Here is a 17,663-nt window from a genome sequence, read left to right as displayed (position 1 = left end):
CAGGCTGCAGAATTTGTCACAGAAATGGATTAAAGTTTGCTTTATCTCCAGTCATTGCATGACAACTTGAATTTAAACTAGATCCTGAACTAGGTAAGTCTGTTAGTGTTACTGGGTGACTGTTTCTAGAGATTCTATTTCTAGGACAGCATGGTCCCACAGGACAAGTGTTGGGTGAAGATCAGAGTCTTAGCCAGGTCCATTCATCAGCCCATCCAAATGCACGTAGGCCTTGGAAATGCACACTGAGGTCCTTACTAGGTGACCTAGAACTAAACTGCATCTACCATGCACATGATTTTATACTTCCCATGATTCATTCTGTGTCTTTTTGTTTCACTCTTGACTTGGGCTCCCCAGTTTAGAAAAGTGCAATAGCCCTCATAAAAGCAAAATCCTTCCTGGTTCGAAACAGGATATTTCCTCCAAGAAAATGCACTTACACAAGGGAAGCCTGAGGAATGGAAARGCAATGCCACCCTGTTCCTCAACTCTCATCCCAAGTGCTGATAATGCATATCCTTACAGAAAACCAACCTTCAAACTTCATTTGTATATATCCACAGGGCTTATAAACGGCTTATTAAGTTCTCATCGCTGACACACACTTCTCTCTTTCCATCCCATCATCCACAAGGGATCTCAAACAGCCAGTTTATTTTGGACTGCTGACACTTTTGGAGCAGTAGTTCCTTTTTGTTCATGGTGAGGAAGTAATTCAGCATGACAGACCCTGAATCTAACAAAATGTGAAACTGAGACTCTGAACCTGAGAAATCCAGGTGCTGCCAAAAGCTCCTGGCTCAACATGGCTCAAAAATTACTCAAGAGCCTAAAATGTATAGAGACCAAGTAAAAGGGCAGAGAAAGAAATGTTTTTTCGTGCTTTGAAGTCAACTGGTTTGGGGAATTTACTTTGCAAGAAGATCTACCAGTGAGAACATTATACTACACTGGGCATGTATAACTTTAGAAATCAATCCTAAAGATATTTCTGAGTGAAAGATAATGACTTGTCTGACAATAATGTATGTGATCCTGCCACAACCTTTGGTGGAAATCAACCAGCGGATTTCTGAGATTCCCAGAAGTTTGCTTCCCCAGGATCTGTGTTGATCTAAGACCTGTTTTTCGTAAGCTCTTAGACTTCATTGCTGACATTTGTCAAACCTTATACTTACGATTATCAACAAGATAAAGTAGATAAAATTGTAGAAGGAATGGGCATCCATCACATAGTACATGATCTCCACCCATCCTTCCAGTGTGATCACCTGCAAAGAAAAACAAGAGAAACAGGAGGGAAGTGGTATTCCAGAGCTCACTCCTCAGTGTATACAGATACTGGCAGGACAGTTGCAACCCAAGAAAGGTGAGAAACAACAATTCATTTCAAYGAAGCCAGATTTCCATTTTGGGAAATCAGCATGGTACTGCTTGGTAACACTGGCATGCTGTCAAAGCCTGTGAGATCATTCTGGTCCACAGCAGGAATATTTCATTAAAATAGTTCATTTCCCTAGATCGCCGCAGGGGAAAACCCGCAGCAAGTTTCTGTGCCACTTGGACTGGACACCACGTACAGCCGGAGGAAAATAAAAAAAGCATGGATTTTAACTCCTATCTGCAATGTGTGCTGGGAATTTTTTTTTAAAAAAAATTCCTTTAGTATAGTTGTCTGGACTAAAGGGGAAACTGGTATAAGTCAGCCTGAAGAATGCAAATTATTTCAGCGAGTGCCTGGAACTGCTCTATGTCCCTCCCCATTTCCAGGAACACCGTTCATGTGTGCGTTGCCTCCTTTACCAGGGGAGTTAAAAGGCTCTTTACTTTGCATCTGTGTCACACCCTGCAGAAACCACCACTGTAGCCCAAAAAGACTGAGTTTGAAAAAGAGAAAAATTGAGCCTTGTAAGGAGGCTAACTGAGGCTTACCTGAAATATCACAATCCAGGCATACCCAATGTTGTCAAAGTTGATGGCACCCTTGTGCGGGTTGGCGTTGCCGGTGCGGCACACGTTGTAGTACTGGTTCCAGTTCACACACATGCCACTGATATTGAACTCTTGACGGACTGAATTGTAGTAATAATAATCATCCTTGTCCAAACAACATTCATGGCCTCGCTCCTTCAGAGGGGGTATTTCGTGACAGCCCATAATTCCATTGTCTCCTGACAGCGAGCAGATAAAGGGCATCTCATCATCTTCCTCTGGCTGGTAGTAAGGGGGCAAGACAATGTCACCTTGTCTGCAAGAGTGAAAAAAACCCACAGTAAAATTTCCTGTGACAGAGAGTTTCCTATCACTGACACTGGTGGAGCTGGGAGCCCCCATTCTGACACAGGAACTGCACTAAGGAGGGGATTTCCAGGTTTACTGCCTCAGGAGAAGGGGAGGAAATACAGGGCCCCTGAAAACCAGGAAATTCCTAGGGTGAGACCCCAGTTTTCAGAGCTTTTCCTGCCATCACATCACCCCAAGCCAAATTACACATTCTGCTTGTGTGTAGAAAAGCTGGAATGCTGAGATTTGCAGTCTGATCACTCTCCCCATTAACATCAAAGATAAATCAGGTGCAGTGACATTAGGGAAGTTCATCAGGTTTTACTGTGATATGTTCATATATGTAACTACTGATGGACATGTTTTATAACATTTGGTAGTGAACCTTCTGTATTTCTAAAAAAAAACCTAGTTCATGCATGATTAACATTTCACAGATAAGCCTTAATATTTGAAAATGGAAAGATAAAATTGACTTAACCTTAACTTTGACTCCTTCTTGACAGCTGGCATTATGGGTGCAATGTTTCATGACAAGTTCATGTCTTTTTTCCAAATAATGCAAGCACCTTCCAAATGCATGAATAATTTAAATCATCTATGCTTCCCTAGCTGCAGATGAGCTAATATCAGGAAAGTGAAAAGTAGAGATGAAAAAGAAATTGATTAAACTCTGTCTGCTGTATTCGTTGCAGTGCTACAATGCACAACTTTCACACTGTGCAACTATGGACTTTTTCATTAAGTGTCATTGGAAAAGGACAGATGTTGATGAAAAAGAAAAGACAGTCTCTGATATGTAACTAAGCAGGACTCAACTACAAAGATATGTTGTAACTCATCCTCATCATTGGTGCAGGAGCACCTTCAGAATTGATTTCCCTAGTAATGGTCAGCCAAAGATTTTCTAACATCTGTCACTGTGAAGGCTGTGGCCCCAATTCACTTCTCAGTTACATCAACTCTGCATGGATGTGATTACACTCATTAAAAAAGTGCTACTCCTGATTTACATAAAGGACAATCATCCTAAACATTAGTTTTCYCCCAAGGAATAAATGAACACAGGAAATGCCTGCTTTAAGCAGCTTCTACTCTGCAACTCCACTGCTGTTCTGCGCATTGTATTTTCACACTCTTTTTTTCCAATTTGAGATGATCTGAAGCTTCAGAACTGTTTAATCAGTCTAAAATGATCTACAGCTCTAGGTTTTAAGCACTCTACAATGATAGCACGCCTGGGATTAGCATATGGTTTTAAGAAAACATTTTAAAGCCTGAGATCTACTAAAGCCAGAAAGTCAACAGGAAGAGCTGTGCTCTGAAACTGGGAAATCRGAGAATTCATGGCAGGCAGGAGCTTTTCCACCCCACTGCCTGTGGGAGGAGTAAAGCTGTGCTCTGCAGATTCAGCCCTGGACCCCCCAAATAAACCTCAGATACCTGTAATTGACCCCTGTGTGCCTTCAGGCTCTCTTTGCCAGAGCTGTTCCCATGTTTTCCCATGAGTTTTCTGTCCCATTTAAACAATCATTCTTTGCTTTCAGATGCTCTCACTTGCACTATTCCAGCTGTGGGACACCTCTCCCACAAAGCCCTCCATCCCTTYCCCAGAGCACTGGCCACATGCAATTCTACTCCTGAACCTTTCTAGTAATTTCTGTGTCCTTCCAGAGGTAATGCATTACTGTCCAAAAGTGAGTGTTATTTTCTGAGGAGGGAGCAGGTTCAGGAGAACAATAGCATGGGTGGTGTTTCAGAGCTTCAGCTCTTTCTGGGTGTAGGAGCAGCACTGTGTATCACTGGGCATGGCTGGAGGGGTCAGCCATGCTATCCTGTGCCTTGATCAAATCCAAATAAACCCAGACACCTGCTGTAAAGACAGAAGAAAACCACCTGTCTTTGCCCAYCCTCCCTTTCCACTGCAAGACAGGACCAATACCCTGCACACCGTCACCCTGCACTCGGATAAAGGGATACACAGAGAGCCTGGCAGAAGGCGTGAGCAGACAGAGGAAAAGAAAAACATCCCTGGAAGAAAGGAAGGAAGGAGGTGTTTTCTCCCAGACACTCACATTGTGAAGTTCTCCTCCATGAAGCAGCGGTTGCGAAGCAGCCCTGCCCATAGCTGCACCCCGATGATGCCGAAGATGAAGAAGACAAAGAAACAGAGAAGAAGGACGTTCCCCAGCATGGGCAAGGTGTCCAGGAGCAAGTTCACAAGGATGCGCATGCCTGCAGGGGGAGAAGAGAACCAGAAGGAGCAAGTATGGGACAGAGAAACAGAGAGAGAGAGAGGAAGGGAAGAAGAAGAAAACAAAAGAAGTTTACGAAACAAGCATTAAAAAAAAAAAMCAACAAAACAAAACAAAAACCCCATGAAAAAGCAGAGTGTCAGAAATTAACTACTGTCCAAACCAGGCCAGATTTATGGTTATTTTCTTGTCCTAACCTCTACTGACAGGCAGCCAGCAGAGCTGCTGTATTCCATGATCTCTTAACCTTAGGCTTCCATCTGCAGCAGAGAAGAAAAGACAATGACACTTTTGGTGCTATCAACTATGTGACTGACATTCCTCCCTCCCCTCTCCCTGCAGAAGGACAACAGAGTGACAACTGTCTCAAAGGTGCATGTCAGCTCAACAGCCCCATCAGCCAATGGCTCGTACTGAAAGTCATCCCAGTACAACCACTGCATGCTGCAACCTGTGAGAGCTGTATTGACAGACCAAGGCCAGCCTGCCAGTGGGATGAACCCCTCCAGAACAGAGAAAGTGGCACAGATAATTGTTTTTTTCACTGGCAGTATCAAGAGACTACAGCATCCTCCCCTGGCTAGTCRTCATGCCCCAATGGGGCTGGAGCACAAAAGTAGCAAGCATAGCCCAAAATCCTCCCAGCACAGAATCTCTGCCCAGTGCAAATGTTTAAATTTTTTTAACTCTCTAATTACCTAATGAATTATTCCTGTGGTTTTACTTTCCCCTTGGCTCTGCAGCTCACAGCCATGAGTAGAGGTAAACATAGGCTCATTTCTCCATGGAGCTAATGGCTTTTCCTCTGCTTTCCAGGGATGGTGAAAGTATAAAAATTCTTCTGAGCATCACAGTACTACCTTTACCCCTGTGCACACCTCACGAGATTGTCTCTCCTCATCTCCATGGAGGTCCTTCCCCCAGGTACCCAGAGAGTTTCTTCACTGAAAATGTTCCATGTAGACCAGCAAATAATTATCTAATTAGGTATTTATAACCAATTCATTACTTCAGATGGCAGTGGAAGGGGAAAGAGGAGAGGAAGATGCGATTAGGATTCTCGGGCAGCCCTTTGAGGCACAAGATAATCTCCCTTGTGTACCCAGCATCAAGTAATTAGCACACAATACTAAACATTATGCTCCATGTCTATTCCCTGGACTGCTTATACCAGAGAGGGAAGTGGCACCTGTCAGGAGGCATGGAATTCACAAATGCTGACGGAAGAAGTGTGCCTGCTGTGGGACATCAGGCCGGTTTAGAAATGTTAGTAGAGAACGTGCTGCCTGCCACTGTGAACTGCCAGGCCCTGGAGAAATGCTCTGGACAGCACTTGGGCTTCAAGACCATGCACTCTCACTGTAGTGCTGCGTGCTCCCAGCATTAATATTGCATCACAGAATGAGTTCTGTAATTCCCATAAACTGTCCCGGTCAGTGCATTAGGGAGAGCCAAGTGGCACAGGAAGTCGTGCCAGTAATGCTGCAAGAGGGAGTGACATTTTTCAGATCAATTGATGCTAGCACCATTTCAGAGCTGGCTAAATGGGAGAAATGAGGCTGCCCTTGTGCTGAAATGCAGAACAGACAGAACAGACATTCCCACCAGAATTTTACAGACAGCAYGCTTGTTGGGTCCGAATTTGCAAAAATTGATTTTGTCTGTGTTCCAAGAGAAAGCAAGTGACATACAAAACTTGTCTGCCTTTTTCTTGGAAGCATGCTGCCTGCCCATACGTTCTCCATCCTTACTCTCAGAGGAATTACTGATATGCTTTCCACAGCTCAAGATCATAGCTATTGCCCTCATGTTAGGCCATCTGGGGTACATGGGGCCATGACCCAAGAACTGGCAGGTGGCCCTACGGCTTGGCATCTTTTCCATAACACAAAAGCATTAACAGGTTCTAAGTCCAAATGAAAACAATTTTTTTTTWAAATCTCACAGACAGATTCATCTTTCTTTTCCCATTGATGTTGATTGTGGATATGAGATTAGCTCTTCAAAAGCAGGAACACTGAAGCTACACCCATCCAAATGTTCAAACATCAGTTGCAATTGAAGGAGAAAGAGRAAGAAAGGCTGAAAGGCCTGAGGATAACCGGTGATGATTTGCTGTAGAGTCTGATAGCCAAAACAGCAAGGTCTCTAAAGCAACTTCCCAACAATGGAAATGGGCAGTGCAGTTTGGGAGCATTGTGTTTTGGGGAACTGGGATGACTGCCTTTTCCAAAGGGCCTTCACTGGACAAGCTGCCATCCACAATACCACCGGTGCATCTTGCATGACAAAGGTGCTGGAAAGCCAGTTCTTCAGCAAAATCCTGCTGCTGCCTTCTTCCCACCTTCTACTGCCTCAGCCTGCTCCCTTGCCGCTTTATTTTTCCCTTGCTGTGCCTACTACTCCTCTCTGCTTCTGTGCTGCTCCTCAGCTTATGTGCACACTTTTCCCAGCCTCCCTCCCCACTGCTGGCTTTCCCCACATCCCCATTTGTCCTTTACCATTGGCAGAACAGAAGCCATGCTGGCTCACAGTAAGGAGAGGATTTGAAAGGGACAGTGACCTTTTCTGAAGCATCCTTTGTGAAAAAGGAAAAGCTCCTCGAGAAAAGAAGAGAGACTGGGCAGTCCGGAGGAAAAGCGAGGAGGGACAGATTGACGAAACAACATWCAGCAACCATTCTGCCTTCCAGGGCATCAAATATGAAAAGGTTTTGCTCTTCAAGGGAAATAAAAGCTAGAAACATTAAATATTCATGAGTGCCACGTGTGGGCTCAAAGGCCTTTTCTCCACTCACTCTGACCTGGAGACCGGGAAAAGGGAGGAAACTAAATATTCTCCTCTGTGGGTATCCAAGGAAGTAACCTCATCAAACAATGCTCATAGAATGCTACCCTGCTGCTCACTGATACCCCTGGACAATGGTTAGAGAAAGGTTCTCGACGGTACCTGGAAGGCAGGGCTGCTTCTGGTAAGATAAAAGCCACAGATGCGTTCACCACTCAAACACAGCAGGAGACGGGGGAAAGTATGTCACAGGGGTGAGAAATGGTGGGAAGGTGAGAGAAGTGCCAGGAAGTGAGCTAACAGAAGGAAGCACCGGGATGRGCAAGGTCTCTGAGCTCCCTCCGCGGTTTGGAAGAAGCAAATCGTCTGTCTCACCCCGGTGGCATGCAGAGGCCCTTCCTGATAAATTCTACAGACACTACAGTGACCCGAGCTTCCTCCAGACACTTGCCATCAACCCCGATTAGCCTGGCCATCGCAGCTAAGCGGACTCGTCTGCCGTGTGCCCGCCCCGGGGGAATGGCGGCGGCGGGRTCGAGCAGGCGGGGCAGGGCTGGTGAGGAGGCGAGCTCCGGGCAGCCGAGCCCGCTGTGCCGGGCTGGCGAGGAGGCGAGCTCCGGGCAGCCGAGCCCGCTGTGCCGGGATGGCGAGGAGGCGAGCTCCGGGCAGCCGAGCCCGCTGTGCCGGGATGGCGAGGAGGCGAGCTCCGGGCAGCCGAGCCCGCTGTGCCGGGATGGCGAGGAGGCGAGCTCCGGGCAGCCGAGCCCGCTGTGCCGGGCAGGGTTGCCCCGGCACGCCATCGCCTCCCCTGCTCGGCAGCGCTGCCACTTYGCCTTCTCCCCGCCTGCCTCTTCCCAAGAGCGGGGACCGACAGCTGAGCTGATTCCCTCGTGCTCGTCATCCTGTGACATGAGCGGGGCACGGCCTTAGGAGCGGTCGACAAACCCTGTTCTTCCTGGTTTCTTGTATCCCAMTCACCTCGGACCTTTCGATTCTCCCCAGCTATAGCGTGAGGGACAAATCCAATGCACGTTAAGCCAAAAGGAGATAGCGGTTTGAGGCAATCATTCCCTTTCTTGAGGTAAAGCACATGGAGGAGAACATAATTCTCAGCACCCATCTCAGCTGCATCATGGACCAAGCCACCAATTGTCATTTTAACTGGAACAAAACCAAATCTCCTTCCCATTAGCACTTGTGACTGTAGCTGGCAGGACATTTTGCAGAATGCAGAGACTGAAGTGTCATTATGTCCCTCAGCCAGGCTGCTTGTCCAAGCGTGCCTTCTTTCCTTCCTCCTCTTCCCCAGGACACATGGCAGTCCATCCAGCTAGCATGTGGTTGGCAGGATTTTCCTGTGCATGCTCCTTTATGGAAATTTTCAGAACTGAGGGACCATTCCAGCAGATGGATTGTGCAGAAAGTACACATAGACATGCACCTTTTATTTCTTTTTAATTTTGCAGCCAACCCCTGTAGTTAAAATAATCTCAATTTGTGTGCACAGTGCAAGCTGCTGCTCCAGCTTGTGGCCATCCTCCCTGATCTCTTGCTGACCTGAGGCTTAGCTGTCATTTCACACATTGCATTCRTAAACATTAGCTCAAATGTGGAACCCAACTACTGCAAAGACACACCARTTAGCTGTGGCTCCACCAGGAGACACACTGCCAAACTCACCGATGTTATAACCCACAGCTTCCCTCTCCATGCAGATCTTTTCCTTTTGCTGCATTCCTCTTCATTGAGGCCTCTTCTGCAAACACTATGTAGGAGCCAAAAGAGCTCGTTTGGAAGAGCCGGAGTGCAGCTCCAGATGCTTTGTCCTCAAGCTGCAAAGCCAGCCTCACTCACATTGCAGACCATCACCACCTGCTTTGCACCAAGGCAAGAGAGAGCAAGTCCAGATGGATGGCCAGAGCCAAATTTAATGAACTCTGTGCAAAGACAGGTCCAGTTGGCAGTATGTGGTACTGAGACACCTTAAGCCAGTTCTGCTGCTAAGGCAATACTGCCCCAGACACACTGGCTTCATTCACAGAACAGCAAAGTCTTCCCATTGATCTCTTTGTCAGGTTCTGGGTGCATTTGTAGGATACATTTAGAGCTGGATTTAGCACTTGCAGAYAATCAGCATGATCCATAGTTCCAGAGCTGGTAAGTTCCTCACTAACTCCCCACTCTTGCCTTACCAAAAAGCCAAGCCTTCCAGCATCCCTGACTGTCTCAGACACCTCATCCTACACAGCCTGTTGGTGACATAACCTCAAATTATCTTTGTCACTCCTCAATGTAACCACAGAAGATATCAAAAACATCCAGTACTGATAAAGCTTCAGCCAGTACAAAGAGCTGTTAATTTTCTCAGTAGCATGGGCCCACAATCCTCATCTTCATACAGTGACTTCCCTTAGAATATTGATTCAAGTTCAAGCATTAAGTGCCCCTAGTCCTTTCCTCCAAAGTACTCCTCGGCTTAAGCCCAAGGTTGCCAAAAGAGGGACTAAAACTTCAGAAAAAAACCTRTTGGCCAGACCTCCACCCTGCTAAAACAACAGAGCTTTCCAGAGTAGGTTTAGTGTGCACTCATATAAGAGAAAAAAACCTCCCTTTAAGCTTGCTCCAAGGCTGTAGAAACAATTCCCTTGGGATCCAGGGACTAAAACAGACCTCACCTCTTCTCARTCAGAGAGCAAGACATGGATCAGGTCAGGTCATGAGCATCAAAAAGAAAAGTAAGAAGGGAAAAAAATTGCACCACTTAAAACACTTCCCAACAGACGTTCAGCTGAAACAACCACCAAAAAGAGAGTGTAAATGAAACCAGAGATAAGCTGTTTTCCTTGGAGGGGAAGATGAGCAAATAAACACACAGACACTGCAGAGCCACAGCAGGCTGCCAAAGGGGGCTCAGGTGGTGCTGCCAGGTGATATGAAGAAGCAAGCTCAGAAGTGAAGCCTCCTAATTGCCGATCTAACCCCCGGGTTGCAGTGGCCTTAAGAAAGAGAGCAAAATACAGAGCATTAACCTTGACACCTGYATGCTGACTTTTCTGGAAGAAGAGCAGCCACAGTCCAAGCTTTTCTGTCATCCCAAAGGAGACACTCCAGCTCTGCAGCAGGCTGCACCTTATTATGGTGCTGTAAACCCAGCTAAGGTTCACAGATAACAGAAAACTCCTCCTCCATAGGCAGTCACATTCAGTACGTGCCACCGTAGCATGGCTGGTAGCCACATAATCCATGATCTGAGCAGAAATGGATGCAGGCAAAGGTCCCAGTCAGTGGCCCCCTTTCTTCACTCTCTTGCCRTTACCCCCATGCAAGATTTGGGCTGTTAAGCAACCTTGTCTTGGAGAGTGATGACAGGTGTCAGATTATTTCTTAGAGAGGTGTCTGGGGGATTTCTGTCATTCTGTTCTTTTTTGTAATACTGAACATCTAATAAGCAACACCTACTACCACCTGCTACAGCAGTTCACTGATCATCTCATTTTTCCCCCATTTATCACTGCAATGACGACTGCATTCACTTTCAGTGAAGAGTCTATTAAAAACATGCAGTGCCACCTTTTCTTTCAGAATTGCAGGGGCCATCCAACATTGGGGACAAAAGTCAAATCCAGTGCTGTGGTTGCGAGCCATTTGCCTCTATTCTATAAATATCCTTAAGTTTTTAACATATTTCTAGTGCTGTGTAAGTGGGACAGAAGAATGCAAAATATTATGTAAAACAGCGTTAATGCAACTTCTGGTTAGGATTTAACAGGACTAATTTCCTCTTGCTGTCACTAGCATGAATCATGTTTCTTTCTACTGCAGGCAATGACATGACATTACGTGAAATGAGGAGAATCAGTCCCAAAATACACAAAGATAGAGAGATTTAAGGTTATGATTGTAAATTGCCTTGCCCACACACACAATGTTTAATTTGCATTAGTGTAATRTGACATTATCATTCACCCCATAATACACTGTCATTATTGCTCACATTTCCATGGTATCCATTGCTTGATAGGTCCCAAGGGACAGATTTTGCAAAACAGCTCAGCTCCCATTTAGGCAGCAAAATACATRGCTGGGCTTTCGTGAGCACTGTGTACACTGGAGGCTGAGATTGTTTGAACAGGCAGCAGAATTGTCACAATGRGAGCTGTGAGGCACTGAGCATTTTTTAAAAATCTGGCTCTGCACGTTCCCCTACAGGAAAAGGGAGAAATAAAGATTCCATCAAAGGTCTTTCTATGACTGGTTTCTGTAATGTTTTGGTTTGTTTTTTTCCAGGCTTGCTTTACTTCCAGTAACACAAATTCTGAAGTGCTATTACAGACTTTTGTGATTTTTATTGTCACTCTTRGGATGCATAGCAGAAACGTACAGGTGTGAAAACTTGCTATGACTTGACAATCTCAGATTACAGCAAAAAGAAAAAGAGAAGTTTCTATTCCCAAATACTGTGGATGGATAAAAGATATGAGTCATAGGTCTAAAGGTCTGAAAGCCACAGGAAAAGTGAATATAATCTGTGATTGTTTTTCCATTTCCTTTTTCAAATCTTGTGGCTTTAAACCCATCTGAAAAGCCTAGAAGCACACAATATGTGACTTTTGAATATTTGTTAATAATAGTGAAATTAAGTGGACTGGTTCAGAGAAGGAAATATTACTTTCTCACATGATCTGTATCACAAAAAATAGAAACTAAGCAATGTATGATAAAAACCAAGGCATTTCTAGGTTTATACTTGCTGCATTTCAATGTTTTCCAGCTCCTTGTCACGATGCTACAATAACAAAGGAATATAGCTTTCATTATGTTTTGGGGGTTTTCTCCCAAATTTGCTTTGATTACCTWTTTAAACACCTGGCAATACACTGCACACTTGGAATCCACATGAAAAACGGCACCGAGATCAGACAAGTAAATAAAATTTGAACCTGTCTTCAGTGACTGAAGACTTAAATTAAATACAGGAAAAAATTGTTTGCTGTGAGTTGTGATGCAGTGGAATGTCCAGAGAAGTTGTGGATGCCTCCTCCCTGGAAGTGTTCGAGGTCAGGCTGAATGGGACTCTAAGGACCCTGCTCTAGTGGARGGTGTTCCGCCCACAGCTGGGGGGTTGGAACAAGATGATCTGTGAGGTCCCTTCCAACCCAAGCCATTCTAGGCTTCTATGAAGGCCTCTTCCAGCACTACAAAACATGGGTCTGGTCACAGAGCAGTCAGTTTGTTAAAAAGATTCACAAAAGCATTGATTTGCAAACTCATCCGGGATATTTATCTGTGAGTCATTAAATTTTCTTTATACTGTCCTTGACGTAGTACTGGTTTTGATTTCCTCCTCTTCCCTCCCTCCATACCTCCCCCCCACTTCTCTGCATTATCTGACACACAAAGGTGCATCAGGCCTTCATGTGCTGGGCCTGGCAAACCCTACCACCTGCCTCCTGTGCAATTTTTTCCAGCCCCCCTTCTTCTGTTCTCATCTCTATTGATCCTCATTTTGCTCTACTCCCCTTTGCACTGTTTCCCTTTATCCTCAGCATGCCCATCTAATTTAGGGCTTGACTGACTTGATAAAGAGCCGCACGTTTAGGATAGTGCAGCTCTGAGTACAATTCCATCTCYGATCTGTCCCTCTCTTGGAAGAAAAACATCCTTTAATGGCCTACTCTAGGCATGAATCACATTGCTCTATTCAGTGCTTTGCTCCATTTGGTTGGGAAGAGAAGACGTAGACTTGAYTTGACCCCACTGGTCAAGTCCATTCCCTCTTGGCTTTTCTCCATCCTTTCCCTGCTCACCTGTCTGGGACAGAGCCTACAGAAATCTGGCAGCTTCACCTTTAAATACATTTCAGTCATACAGCCTGACCAGGRAATGAAAAGGGCTTTGTGACCTCTWAACTTTTGTGTATGAGTGACGTGAGGCAAAATCCATCCTGTGCCTTTACTAACCTGCTCAGGCTGTATGTGGATAAGTCTGTGTGCATACACATTCACAYATGGCTGTGAGTGGGGTTTGTGTGTCACCGAGATGTGATCATAAATATTTACAGAGCACTTCATACAAAGAACTGTGAGTGGGGTACGTTTAAATATTTGGAAAAATCAACAGTATTTGATTTTCAACTATTGCTTCACAAATAAAGCTGAGAGGGGGAAAAATATACAAAAGAGTCAGTTGGAAGAGTACATGTTTGAAAGGGAATCAGCGTTGGAAGAGAACAAGCAAGTGACTGCCCTCTTGCAAAAACACTGAAGCATCTGAAGCAAAGACCCTGTGGGAGGCGCTTAGAAGAGGAATTTCACAATCCCTTTGCATTTCCAACTGCTAGGGCAGGACTGTGCCTGTCAAATGGACTTGGTTTTTGTCTGATCTAGCTGTAAATGAGATTGTTTTACAGCCTAATATATCTCAGTCAGAAGCTAATTTCACACACGCTCATCAGTGAAACCACTTCTTCAAAAACACATTGAGCAAAGTAAATGTCATCACTTTTTTCCCATGCCAAGTGTGGAGTTCGTAGCCAGATTACTCTGTTTTAGGCACTGTTACAGCAGCAAGCACAGATAACTTGGTATGGAATACAGATTTAAAGCAGACATATACATGTAAAACATCTGCTCTTCCAGTTTCACCACTCAGACCCTTAATATTATTTTTATATTGGTGCTTTGGTCTAGTGAGATGAATGCAGAGCTAAAAGTCAGGAGATGTCAGTTCTATTCCTGAGTCTGCTGGTGACACTCACTGGGTTCCACTAACCTGGTGTGAAACATAACGCTAAAAATAACAAACTGTGGTTTATATCTTTGAGATCTGAAGAAGAAAAGTAGAAAAGTCCAGTCTATTTGGACCCATGAAGCTACTGTAATTACAATCATTACTAAAGAAAAATGGAACTAGACCAAGACTTTAATACACAGACCTTGTACTAGGAAAAAAAAAAAAGCTATTTGATTGAAATAAAAATAATTAAAACATTTAGCAAAAAGAAAAAGAGGACAAGAAGAGAGGAAAGCATTTTTGTACTAGAATGGCATGAATGAGGATGTCTTATTTTAGATTTTTTTTGTCAGGACCCAGTATAGGAAAAAACATCAAATAAAACAAACCACCTAAAATTAGGCAGCATAACGCTGTATTAAAATGGATGGGGAAAGATTATTTTTGTTCTGACAGAAAAAAAAACCACCCCACATTTAGAAAAAGCAGAACTTGCCACAAATCTGAAATTTTATTTCCTGCACACCTACTAAGAAAAATATAACATTACTTTTCTAATACCTATAACTCCTCATAAGTATCACTGCACTTACATACAGACAATTAGCATATATATATAAACATCTTCTACTTCATAAAGTTCCTTTGCAACAGATTCCTTCACTTCCAWACAGTGTGCTCAGCTGAAGAAATCTGCTTCCAAATGATGAATCAGCTACTAAATTCTAAGTGGAAACTGGAAGACATCAAACCTAATGCAAGGGCTCTTCTTTGCATAAGGCCAATGCAACAAGAAAGCGAAATGAAGAAACATTTCTTACTTCAATGTTAAAAAAAATTAATAACCGACGAGTTATGATCACAGACACTGCTCAAAAGCAGGGAAAAATAAAACAAAACCAGTCCCCCCTCCCCCACCCCAAAACTTGTGCCTTGCCATGAGAAGAAGTGACAATAAAAGAGCCAGCACAAAGAGCAGTATTTCACCCAGCAACATGCCACAGAATCACAAAAGGATAACAACAAATGGTGCAAAATTTCAGCCCAAGACCAGGACACAGACATGCCCAGAGCAGAAAGCAATTACCTCTGACAGAGACCTAGAGGGTATTTTTTTWACTTTTAACACTTCTTCAGTGATTTGCAGGGCTTGTCATACCCACTCTTTACCATGGAATTGTATCGTGGCAATAGGACCAGACCAATCTCTAATTTTTCATTTCCTGTATTTTCAAACATAACCTCAAAAGGCAGAGCTCCTGGGGTTGTAGCCAGAAATGCAAGAGATAAGAGGGAATGTTAATGAAGGTGTGATACATATTGCAAGACCMGGTAGCCTCATGTTTTCTAAGTACACTCCAAAGATGACATGAGAATGGAAGAATGATCAGGCGGGGCAGAGCCCTGACTGCTCCAGGCAGGAAATCTGAAATGCTCAGTAGGACATCCTGCTGAGAGTGGCAAGAAATGCAATCAATTGCTGTAGCTAAAGATCAGCTCTAACCTTGAAGCAGGTTTGAAATCCAGAAATGTCTTTTTGTTGATTTGGAAGGGACATTGAAGATCATCTAGTTCTAACCTCCCTGCCACAGACAAGAACACCTTCCACTAGTACAGTTTCCCAAAGCCCCATTCAAACTGACCTTGAACATTTCCAGGGATGGGGCATCCTTTGGAAAATCCCATTTTACTTCCTTTACTTGCACAGTGCCACTTCCCATGTTAGCAAGTTTTACAGCCTAATTACAAACTGGGTAGAAACTATCATTCTTAATAGACTTTAACCACCTTTTGGTTACACTGCATACCCTTCTCTTCTTCTGTCATGATTCAGAGAAACTTTACATCCTTACAAGTATCCTTTTTACCATAGATCATGAGTACAGCACACACAAATAGAATTTGCCAGCTCCTTGTGGAATACTGTTTCAAAGCCTCAGAAATCTCACTGTGAGAAAGTAGCATGTTAAGAATGTGCATGGCCAAGCAGAATTTAGACATATCCAATTTGGGCATTTAAACTTCAGCCTTGTCCACCTGCCAAGAATATAAAATAAGTTTATTTAACTTATTTAACAGGTGATACTTTTTCCTCTACCATGTTGCTACTATTTCCTCAGAAATGCCTGGAGAATTTCCTCTCCTAAATTTTCTGTTATCGCCTTTTRTTTTTTTCTTCACGTAGTATAAAATTGCTCTCAGACCTCTCAAGGAATTTCTCACATAAGTATGTGGACTTTCCAAACACTGGCAGATTAGTAGAGTTGTTTGGGCTTTAAGTAATCTACCGTGACAGACCACTTGAGCACTCATGCTCTAATCCATCAGGTTCCTAATAATTCTGTCCATTCTCCTGGTAATAAACTGCCATTATTCAGTCCACACTGCCAGACTGCTCTGTGAAAATCAGTCCCTACCTGTCACATGGAAACCTTTGAAAGGTCCAAGGTGAGCACTGGGCCACAGTCCCATCACAGCCTTTTGAACGTGGCCAAGTCTCTGCCTTTGGGATTAACCACCCCCTACTTCTTGCCTCTTCCCGGGTATCTCATACTCACAGCCATGACTTGAATCTCCTCTACACCTCTTACTGTCTTATTTCCCGCTTTCTTTGTTAGCACCTGCAACACCTCCGGCTTGGTGTCATCAGTAGATATCACTAATAGACTTTCCTCTTGCTTCGGATTAGTAATGAAGAACTTTAAAAAGACATTRAAAAAAGATTTGTGGCCAAAGGTCCCATTAATTATGTTTGTTGTACCCCACTAGGCACCTTCTTCTAATGCAGTTTGTTCTCATTTATCACAAGCTGTTGTTTACAGCCTCTTTGCTAGTTTTCAGCCCTCAAGTCAATGCTTCCTCTCCCAGGGAATCCAGTTCCTTTTTTTTTCTTTTTTTTCTTTTTTTTTGTTTTGTTTTGTTTTAATTAATGGCAGGACGTCTTTCTTCCAAAACATTCTCTACATATAACCACAGATTTATGTAGCAAGAAAAATACATAAAGGTTTAACCATGGAGTGGTAATTAAAACAGCATCAATTTCATACAGGTAAAGTTCTGTACTGGTGAAAAGAACAGACAAGCAGTGTCAAGGCCGGGACAGCCGAGGGAAATTCAGTGGCATGTGCTCTGCAAAGGTCAGATGATGGAAAACATGTCTGGTGCCTCTGCACGGATGGAGCAGGTCCCTAGTGGGTCCTTCTGACACGGCTCACACTGGTCCTCCCTGGGGCAGCTCTGGCTATTCCAGGAGATAAACAGGGATAATAGAAAACCTCAAGTTTCTGCCAGGCAAGCTTTCCTCCCGACCACCTTTGTCCAGCAACTAAAATGGCAGACACCTCTGAGTTAATTGGATGTCATTCCATGTGTTTCCATTTGCCACCAAGGTTAAGTCTACCCGGATAACAGAGATCAATCTCTCAGAGCAGCCTCTGAGCACAAACTTACAGGACTCCTGATTAGGCAGGAGGTAAGGAAGCTGCACAACACGAGGGTGGTTCTACTSTCACATAGCTGCCCATATCTTCCTGGAAGGGCCGAGCCTGCCATGCACAGSCTCCAGGCCACCCCCTCACAGAAAGGTCCTACACCAGGACCAGG

At 44.2% G+C, this 17,663-nt stretch overlaps 1 protein-coding gene across 2 annotated transcripts in view; it reads right to left on the bottom strand.

Annotated features, from left to right (window-relative positions):
* The window catches only part of CACNA1I (calcium voltage-gated channel subunit alpha1 I), a 91,484-nt gene that overhangs the window by 48,806 nt on the left and 25,015 nt on the right, over positions 1–17,663 (bottom strand). For both annotated transcript variants that reach the window (XM_057388757.1, XM_057388764.1), the window contains exons 4-6: positions 4,362–4,521; positions 1,936–2,251; positions 1,182–1,274 (exon numbers count right to left, since the gene is read on the bottom strand). In XM_057388757.1, the coding sequence (XP_057244740.1) occupies positions 1,182–1,274; positions 1,936–2,251; positions 4,362–4,521 (569 nt within the window). The remainder of the gene's footprint in view (positions 1–1,181; positions 1,275–1,935; positions 2,252–4,361; positions 4,522–17,663) is intronic.

The sequence above is a fragment of the Malurus melanocephalus genome, unplaced genomic scaffold (assembly GCF_030028575.1).
Source record: "Malurus melanocephalus ecotype Western Australia unplaced genomic scaffold, MMel_1.1 scaffold_17, whole genome shotgun sequence".
Taxonomy (NCBI): Eukaryota; Metazoa; Chordata; class Aves; order Passeriformes; family Maluridae; genus Malurus; species Malurus melanocephalus.
The sequence above is the reverse complement of the archived record's forward strand: the minus strand, read 5'-3'. Positions and strand labels throughout refer to the sequence as shown.